Genomic DNA, 10,456 nt, shown 5'->3' with positions numbered 1-10,456 from the left:
CCGCCGTAGGCTGCCGAGCCTTGTGCGGGCCTTGCCGCCTCGCAGGCCCTGCCTCGCCTTCCTAGCGCCTCCGCGCCCGTGAGCGCTGCGGAATTGGGCAGGGCCGGGTAGCGTGTGGCTCTCGGAAACGGGGTGCAGTGAAAGTCACGACCCCACAGGCTGCGAAGGGCCCAGCGGTGGACTGCCCGCGCCCCTCTCGTGTCGCGCTGTGGTGTGTGCAAAATGAGCCTTCACTCCAGGCTGCATGGACTACGGACACTTAGCTACATTATGGCGTTTGATCCTCAAAGCACCTCACGGGGAGACATTATCCACAGCGAGAAAGCAGCCTCCGCGGGGGTCAAGCAGCTTGCCCAAGGTCATACGGCCAATAAGTAGCAGAGCCTGTTTTTGGACCTCAGAGTCTGTATTTGAAAATTGTGCTCTCACACTTTTGCACGCTACTACTAACCTAGGATCTGGTTAAAATGTGCATTCTGACTCATTCGGTCTGGGAGGAGGCCCGATGGTAAACTACCAGACCCCGCGGATGCTGCTCGTGTAGAGGCCCCGCTCTGAGCAGGAGGCTCCAAGCCGCGGGGCTGTGTTTTCTCCCAGTGCAGTGGTTCTCAACCTTGGCTGCACATTAGAATCACCTGGGAACCTTTTTTTAAAAAATATATTTTATTGATTTTTTTACAGAGAGGAAGGGAGAGGGATAGAGAGTTAGAAACATCCCTCAGTGAGAAATATCACTCAGTTGCCTCTTGCACACCCCCTACTGGGGATGTACCCGCAACCAAGGTACATGTCCTTGACCGGAATTTAACCTGGGACCCCACAGTCCGCAGGCCGTCTAGTCTATTCACTGAGCCAAACCGGTCAGGGCAATGGGAATCTTTTTTTTTTCTTCTTAGGGCCCACATTTCACATTTTATTGCACTTTTTCCACAATCACTGAGTCCTGCTGGGCTGTGCCCAGGGCTCCGGAGGCAGGACCTGGAAGGTGAGGCTGCACAGCAAGCCATTCCCGCGGAGGGGTGCCCCCAGGGACCTAGTGGCCACGGTTGGGACACCCGTCGAGGACTGAACCCCACAGCCAGCGCCCACGTAGGTGGCCCTCATGACTCCCATCCCCGTTTCCCTACTGCCTCCCGGATGCTGCCCCCAAACGGAGGAATCTTTTTAAAATACCAATTTTTGGGCCTCATCCTCCATAATTCTGTTTCTTTGTTACTAATGTTGTGGCCCCACCCCATAACAAAGAAACAGAATTTCCCGAGGATGAGGCCCAGAAATCAGGATTTTAGAAAGATTCCCAGGTGATTCCAAAGTTCAGCCAAGGTGGTGAACCGCTGTCCTAGTGTATGAGCGGCGCCCTGTCAGAGCCATTAACAGCCGGCACAGTAGGTGTGCGGAGGGCTGTGGATCTCCGCAGGGAGAAGTGCAGGGAAACTGGGAGGTTTTGAACTTAGCGATGACTTAGCAGCCTCCCAGACCTATGGGGCTGGTAGGAATAAATGAAGGCAAGGGCCTGTGGTCGGCAGGTGGTTTGATGAGTGAGTGCGCAGGCGAGGGCAGTAAGGCTAATAGGTAACCCCGTGGCCATTCCCTAGGCAGGCGGGAACCTTTATAGCTTTTGATGGCTGGGAGAGTTGGGAGAGGCGGGCAGAGATCCAATGATCAGACCTGTGTCAATTCTGTCAACAATGTGAAGCAATACTGAGTGGAGCCAAGGAGCCCGGTTAGGAAGAAAGCTAATCCTTCAGTGATTCCAGCAACCAGGAATAACCTCCCTGGGGCCTCTTTTGCCTTCTGCCAGCTGTATGTCATGCTGGAGGTCACCTTCCAGCCCACCAGACCTCAGCATTTCCATTGCTCAAATAGTATTGGGGTCCCTTCTCCCTTGAACATGACCCTACTCTACAGAAAGGAGTGATCTTTGGCCATTTCTGCCTATGGAGGAATGGGGTTTTCTCCCTTCTCTTTACCACTCCTCATACACCAAGTCTTACTCTTCATGTAAGAGAAAGAGCGCCACTTTGGAACTAAATGGCCTTCCTCCACTGCTTCCCAACTGGGTCACCTTGGCTAGTTACTTTGGCAGTCCAGAGCCAAAGTTTCCTCATCTATAAAACGGGAGTAATTGATCTTTGCATATTTGCTGTGACAATTAGGTGAGGTAGGTAACATGCCTGGCTCACAAAAGGTGCTGGACAGAGTTCTCTGTCCTTAGCAGTTGTTAGGCAGACCGTTTACAGTTTGTTTAACATTTACAGAGCTCTTTCTCTTTGCCAGGCAGTGTTACATGCAGCAGCGGTCGCCAACCTTTCGGACCTCGCGGACCACCGGTTGGCGACCGCTGACATTCAGGGTATGTGGGGTGAGGAATACCATCCCCGACCCTGAGGAGCTTTTAGTCTGGTAGACAAATGGGTCTAGGTGAGTCCGTTACCTGTTTTGATGAAAGTGGATGAGCAGGGAGAGCCTGTGGAGCATACAGGAGGTACAGATCAGAGGGAAACTGTTCCAGAGCAAGTACAGATTGGCTGAAATGTGAAGTATTATACCACTTAATCTCACCTTATCAAACTAGGTTTTGTGTCTTTTCTGGAAGACAGAAGAGCTTAGTGGTTACGATTTGGGTTTGACGCCACCTCCACTTTACCAGCCATTTGATTCTTTGATTCTAGGGAAGCAGCTTATCGCTATGAGCTTTAGTTTCCTCATCTATGAAATAAGGCGAATGCCTACCTCTTTGTGTGGCTGTGAGAACTAGATGAGATGATGTATATAAAGCACTTAGCCCAGAGCTAGGGGTCAGAGTTCCTGAGTTCCCTGGGTTTCCCTAGGTTGCTTTGGAAAATTTAGGTCTTGACTTTATTGAAATGGTATAATTAGCAGCATTTATTGAGTTCATAATGTGTCTAGATCAATGTCTGGCATATATTAGTGTTCAATAAGTATTTATTGGATAAATAAGTCTGTGTAGATTGCAAGGAAATATAAAACATGGTCTCAACCCTCCAAATATTTACAAACCAGAAGAGCATTTCCATTAAAAAGACAAATTGTGGTACAAGTTTATGCACATAGGGAACAGGTGTGACAGAGCTGAGGAGTGGGAAAGGATTTTCAAAATATAGCCCTGGAGAGGACCTGGCATTCTGTGTGTAGTATTGGAATATTCTATCAAAGAAATCAAATTGTGCAGATCTTTTTCAAGTTAACAGAAAACATTAAATAGAATTTTTTCTTAAACTTTTCTCCTATCATTTGTTTTTAAAACCTTGTTACTGGCTACCACTTATCTGCCCTATAATTTAGTTGGTATCTATGTGTAGTCCACAAAATTAAATATTTATTGATTTCTAGTTTATCAGTAATTTATGGTGTTCTGCAAAGAGCACCATGGCTCCAAGTTTAGATTAACTGAGTAAAGGAAAGGGGAAAATGATTGTGGAGCGGTGGTTTATGTGGTAAGAGGGAGACACCACTGAGAGAGAAGAGAGGTTAGGGCAGCGGTTCTCAACCTGTGGGTTGCGACCCCTTTGAGGGTCGAACAACCCTTTCACAGGGGTCGCCTAAGACCATCCTGCATATCAGATATTTACATTATGATTCATAACAGTAGCAACATTGCAGTTATGAAGTAGCAACGAAAATAATTTTATGGTTGGGTCACAACATGAGGAACTGTATTTAAAGAGCCAGAAGGTTGAGAACCACTGGGTTAGGGAAATGGGGACTTTGGAAGAGGCTAAGCCTGCCTTTAGGGCTGGGACACCGACAACGTCTAACATGTTTATGAAGTCTTGCTGTGAGAGATATGGGTAAGCACAGAAAGTCGGTCTTTGTAGTCCAGTGGCACATGGGACAACCCAGCCAGCACCCTTTGGTTTGCTGTGCTGCAAGTGGCCCAGTTTGGGAGAACAGTGACTGTTTGGGGCACGGGAGAATGCAAAAGAGTCTGGGCCCTATCCAGTCCCAGGGCATAATAATATTTTACATTTTTGTTGTTTTACACATTTTTAAAAAATATTTTATATGCATTTTTTTGTTTATATACTACTGCTGTGAGAAAGATAGGATAGGCATTATCTTTGTTTTAGAGTTAGTAAATTGACTGGTCCAAGGTCATTCATTCACTTAATTAAATATTAACTGCTATCTATGTGCTGGTATACTAAAATGAATGAAACATTTAATGAAAACATTAAATAGGGGTTTAATGTTTCTTTCTCTGCCTGGTAGTAGAGAAAGAAATAATTACTATAGCAACTTTCATATTAATAGAGATGAGCTCACCCTTTTAAATTCAGGAAAGTTCTGGGAAGACTTCTTAGCTGAAGTGATGTCTGAGTTGAGCCTTGAAGGATCAGAGGGTTTCTGGGCAGAGAAATAATCAGTGTGTGGTATGTAGAAGCATGAAGAAGCCTAGTTTTTGTGAGGAGTTAAAAGCAGTTCAGTCCTACCTGGTTTGGCTCAGTGGATAGAGCATTGGCCTGCGGACTCAAGGGTCCCGGGTTCGATTCCGGTCAAGGGCACATGCCCAGGTTGTGGGCTCAACCCCCAATAGAGGGCATGCAGGGGGCAGCCAATCAATGATTCTCTTTCTTCGATATATTTTTTTTAATATATTTTATTGATTTTTTTACAGAGAAGAAGGGAGAGGGATAGAGAGTTAGAAACATCAATGAGAAACATGGATCAGCTGCCTCCTGCACACCCCTTACTGAGGATGTGCCCGCAACCATGGTACATGCCCTTGACCAGAATCGAACCTGGGACCCTTCAGTCTGCAGGCTGACGCTCTATCCACTGAGCCAAACCAGTCAGGGCTCATCGATAGTTTTATCTCTCCCTCTCCCTCTCCTCTCCGCTCCTCTATGAAATCAATAAAAATACATATTTTGTAAAAAGCAAAAAGCAGTTCAGTGCTGCTGGAGCACGCTGCCTCTCAGGGAGTGCCAGAAGATGAAGGTGAGAGAGTTGGCTCATGAAGGGCTTCGGAGGTCATATGCAAGAATTTGGACTCCTGTTGACCATAATTGAAGGAGAAGGGACCAACAAGCTAGGCTTATAGTTCAGTAAAAATTCCTCTAGTGACAGGATAAAAGCTGGGATCATTATGGAGTGAAAAATTAGATGAAGGGGAGACCAGTTAGTGCAAGTGAGAGATAAGTGAGGAAATATTTACAAGGTAGAATTAACAGCACTCAGTGGCTGAATATGGGGAAGAGGGAAGAAATAAAGGATGATTACTGTGTTTATTACCCAGGACTTAGATTCATGGGTAAAAGGTCTTATTCTTGGAATTAGGAGAAAGATGCGTGAGTAGGAAGGAAATGAGTTCATTTTGAAATATTCAAATAAACATACTTGGATGTATTTCAATACGAGTGTCTGAGTTGGATGTACTTGTGGGTCACTAGCACATGGATAGTAGATAAAAGTATAGTAATAGGCAAAACCGGTTTGGCTCAGTGGATAGAGCGTCGGCTTGCGGACTGAAAGGTCCCAGGTTCGATTCCGGTCAAGGGCATGTACCTGGGTTGCAGGCACATCCCCAGTAGGAGATGTGCAGGAGGCAGCTGATCGATGTTTCTCTCTCATCGACGTTTCTAACTCTCTATCTCTCTCCCTTCCTCTCTGTAGAAAATCAATAAAATATATTTTTAAAAAAAAAGTATAGTAATAAACGAGTTCTCCAAAGGAAGGTGTGTGGGATAAGAAGTGGAGGGCTGGGGATAGAGACCTGGGGCTTAGCTAGAAAATCAAACCGGCAGTTAGCTTTTCGCAAAAAACATTTCATATATAAAGTTCATACCCTTGGATCTCCCCTTCAAACTAAATTTTTCTCTAGGGCATGTAATTTGATCCTCTCTAGTCTCATTATAATAGAGTGGTTTTTTAAATATTTAATGTTTTTTTTTGTAAATAATACTCGTTGAATAAATAATACATACAAATAGGAAATTTAGATGGTACGAAAGAGAATTGAGATATATTTGTAGTTAGCTTGCTGTTATAGTAACCACTAATTATGCAAATATAAATCAGTATATGAAGACCAACAAAATTGCTTTTAGACCATTTGTGGAGGACTTTCCCTCAGAGCATCATATCCTGAACGTATCCTGGAATATAGATTAGTTTAGGTCTAAAGTTAACTTATCAAAGAAGAAAATATTTTTTTCTTTTCTCAGTCTAGCATTTGGGATTTGGTACTTAGACACCTTTTTCCATGAAGAAATTTATAAAACCTTATTTTTAAAAATCTTGGTTCTATTGGTAGTGATTGCTGTAGACTTAATGTCTTTTATAATTGTCAAATTGCTTTAAGAAGACATCTCAAGATCAAGGCTGTTTGTTCAAAATAGCCATATAGAAAGTCCTTTCAAAAAAATTTTTAGAAGAAAAACAAATTATATATCTGAAATATAAGAATATAATCTTACATTATATTGACTGACTGATTTTTGTTCTCTTTGGGATTTGATTTTCAGGTTTGCATCGCCAGCTTCTATATGTTACTTCCTTTTTTTTTGTTGGCTATTATCTTTTAAAACGTCAAGACTATATGTATGCTGTGAAGGACCATGATATGTTTTCATATATAAAATCACATCCAGAGGATTTTCCTGAAAAAGGTATTTCAAGTTAATTGTAAAAATCCTTTCTTACTTTGCATCATTTCCCCTGGTTAATCTTTTCCATGTCTGTAGCTTCAGGTATCTTCTCTATTCTGTTAACTCCCACATGGTTGAATTTAGACCAGAATTCTCTTGAATTCATGTGTCAGGTTTCTGGCTAAGTACCTCAGACAGCAAATAGACCCTCTTGTCCCCTCTGCCTGCCCAGACCTTCTGTTCTGTGTCCTGCTTCAGTGATGGCACCACTGTTGACCTGTGTATTCTAGCAGAAGCCTGCAAATCATCTTCAAGTCTTTCTCTTTTACTTCCCATCAGGGCTTACTGTTCTGCTTCCTATTTCTCACCTCTGAACTCTTCTCTCTGTCCCACTGCTACTACCCTGGTTCAGGCCCTAATAATCTTTTGCTTGAATCATTGCACTTGCCTTCAGTCACCTCTGTTTTTGGTCTTGCTGAAGATCATGTCGGGTTAATTGCCTGGTAGAAACACTTTGCCCATACATTTTATCCACCACATTACTTATATATAGTTGTGTCACTCATTAGACTGCAGCTTCATCTTTGAATGTCCTAGCCTCTAGGCTCTGTCCTAATAGTAGGCATCTATACTAATAAAAGGGTAATATGCTAATTAGACCAGGAGACTTTCCGGACGTCCTTCCTGACAAACCAATGGTGGCGGGGCTGAAGCAGAAGCAGTTAGGGGCGATCAGGGGCGAGCAGGCAGGTAGGCAGGTAGGCAGGTGAGCGGTTAGGAGCCAGCGGTCCCGGATTGCGAGAGGGATGTCCGACTGCCGGTTGTGGGATCGGGCCTAAACCGGCAGTCAGACATCCCCCAAGGGATCCTAGATTGGAGAGGGTGCAGGCCGGGCTGAGGAGCACACACACACACACACACCCTGCACAAATTTCGGGCCACTAGTTTGATAAATAATAGCTGACCTGAACAACACAGAACCCTACCTCATGAAATGCTGGGTCTTGAACCTACCTTATATCACTTTGTACACACTGTAATTTTTTCTTGATCCTCCTCTTGTTCCATTTCCACCCTTCCCATCTAACAAATTTCTGCTCAAGTTTCATCATCTCAATGACGTTTTCACCCAACTACAGACAGGAATTTCCTTAGCAAACTGCTTATCTCTGTTCAACTATAATTATGATATAATTGCCTTCTTTTTATTTTACACATACACACAATACAGATGTGTACATATGTGAAGGAAGGAAAAGAAAAGCAAAATTTTAAATGTGTAAATACATAGATTTTAAGTAGACTTTCCTATATGTATAATATTAAGCATTGAAATTTTATTAGACTGAATGATGATCTCTAAGGTCCTGTTTATTCTAAATGTTATTAATCTATTTAACATTCCTATAACCTTTAGTCACATATGTAATATTAATGCTGGATCAAAAAGGTACAGTTTTTCGTTTTGTTTTGTTTTGTTTTTGCCAATGAAGAGCTCAAAGACTAGTACAAAGCCATGAATAGTGTTGTATGACACATGGGGAATACTCAGAACTGTTATATGTTAGAGCTGGAAGGAACCTTGGGAATATTGATTCCTAAGAGTGAGAACCAATGGCAGAGCAGACCTCAGTTCCAGACCTCAGCTCTTTGCCTCCATATTTCCACTAGCTTCCTCTGTCAGCAGGAGCGTGTATAGTCTCATGGGCTCCTTTTGTCTCTGAGCAGCAGGTTACTGGCAGATGTGCCAAGAGCCTCATGCATTGAGTGCTTGACCACCTCAGCTCTGGGCCCCTCCCTATTCTTCCTTCCTTCACCCCTTTAGCCAGGATCCCCCTGGCATCTTGCCCCTCCAAGGCAACCATCTGGATGTCCCCACCGAGTCTTCAAAATCCATTCAGTATAGCAAAATGCTTCAGTGATCACCAAACCGTGGTTGAGGACAAGAAAAGAAGGAAATTTTAGGGGTTTCTATCTGTAAGAATATTACATTTTAATTTTATTCTTTAGGAAATATGATTTAAAACATAACTTAAACATAAATCTTTTGTGATCTTTCCTTTTATAGATAAGAAAACTTATGGTGAAAAATTTGAAGAATTCCATCCAGTGCGTTGAAGTCTCCAAAACACTTTCTTTGGTTTCACTGAGAACAGTTATTTCTGAATTTTGTGGAGCATTATTTCATACCTGAAGTTTATATTAATCTGTGTGTTAATGCCTTGTGATTAAAATGCTCATCCTGAACATTCTGACTCCTTTTTGTCATAAAAACAGAATGGTCAGTTTCCATTTACCCAATTTTAAGAAGACATCTGACATTTAAAAACGAAGTTTAGTTCTAGTTCAGAGTTGAAAACTATAGCCTGTAGGCAAAATCAGGCCCATGCCAGTAAGTTCTTTTGGAACACAGCCATGCTCACATGTTTACATATTTGTGCTTGCTTCCATGCTACAACAGCAGAGGGCAGAGTTGTGTAGTTGTGACAGAGACCTTATGGCCTGCAAAGCCTAAAATATCTAATATATGGCCCTTTACAGAAAAGGTTTGCCTGCTCCCGTTGTAGAGCAAAGAAAAGCAAAGCAAGCTAGATTATGGAGGATTTTGTAAGTCATGTAGAATAATTTTGACTTGATCCTCTGGGTCTGGGGTGGGGAACCTTTTTTCTGTGAAGGGCCAATTGGATATTTATAACATCATTCACGGGCCATACAAAATTATCAACTTAAAACAGCTTGCTATATTTGTTCAAACATTTAACTCAACCCTAATGCCTTGGCAAGGCCAAACCAGATAATTTTTCAGGCCATATGCAGCATGTGGGCTAGACATTCCCCACTCCTGCTCTAGGTGGTAGGCAGTCACTAAAGGGTTTTTAATAGGAATAACATGGGCAGGCTTGCATTTTTGAGCACTCTGAACAATATAGCAGGTGGTTTATTGCCGGGAGCCGGTCCATCCATGCTGTTTCAAGGGACCTGGCATATATGGCATACTGTTCTTAATATGTTTGCTCACCTTCTTGGCACTATGTGTTTTAACCAAGGTCACCTCTCTCAGAAAGGTGGTTTCCCCAGGTAGGGATTTTCCCCCGAAGTTAGGGAGGGAATACAACCCCTTAACTAAGTGCCAGGCAGGTAGAACATGGCAAAAGATGCTGGACAGAACCTGGCTACAGAACTTGGTTGGAGAACCTAGACAGAACCTGGCTGCAGAAGCCGGCTACAGAACCTGGCGACTGAACCTGGCCGGAGAACCTAGCGAGAGAACATGGCTACAGAACCTGGCTGGAGAACCTGGATAATGTGGCTGGAGAACCTAGCAAGAGAACATGGACACAGAACTTGGCTGGAGATTGTGGCTAGAGATCCTGGCAAGGCTGCTGATCAACTGAACGCTGTCTCCATGTCATTCCTTCTTCGCCGACTCCGTCCACACCTATGGGGAACCCCTGGACCTGCTGGGGTTGGACCCCAGCAGTTTATGATCAGGAGACTCAAGACCAGGAGAACAGAAGACTGATTCTACAAAGGGGTCTTTCTCTTAGATGGATCATCCTGGAGAGAGTGGGCTCAGAGCTAACACTCAGAAGAGCTCAGTGCAATTAGTACTAAAAGGTCCCACCTAACTGGAATGACCTTACAAGCTTGCTCTTTTATATATATACTAGAGGCCCGGTGCACAAAAATTTGTGCACTCGGGCGGGGAGGGGGGACCCTCAGCCTGGCCTGTGCCCTCTCGCAGTCTGGGACCCCTCAGGAGATAACGACCCGCTGGCTTAGGCCTGCTCTCTGGTGGCAGAGGGCAGGCCCAATCCCTAGGTGCAGCCCCTGGTCAGGCTCAG

At 43.9% G+C, this 10,456-nt stretch overlaps 1 protein-coding gene across 1 annotated transcript in view; it reads left to right on the top strand.

Moving 5' to 3' along the window:
• Positions 1-8,858, top strand: part of NDUFC2 (NADH:ubiquinone oxidoreductase subunit C2) — a 9,705-nt gene extending 847 nt beyond the window's left edge. The window contains exons 2-3 of the mRNA XM_006772520.2: positions 6,489-6,632; positions 8,680-8,858. Of these exons, the coding sequence (XP_006772583.1) occupies positions 6,489-6,632; positions 8,680-8,729 (194 nt within the window). The 3' untranslated portion in view covers positions 8,730-8,858. The remainder of the gene's footprint in view (positions 1-6,488; positions 6,633-8,679) is intronic.
• Positions 8,859-10,456: the final 1,598 nt, after the last annotated feature.

Source organism: Myotis davidii, unplaced genomic scaffold (assembly GCF_000327345.1).
Source record: "Myotis davidii unplaced genomic scaffold, ASM32734v1 scaffold646, whole genome shotgun sequence".
NCBI lineage: Eukaryota > Metazoa > Chordata > Mammalia > Chiroptera > Vespertilionidae > Myotis > Myotis davidii.
The sequence above is the reverse complement of the archived record's forward strand: the minus strand, read 5'-3'. Positions and strand labels throughout refer to the sequence as shown.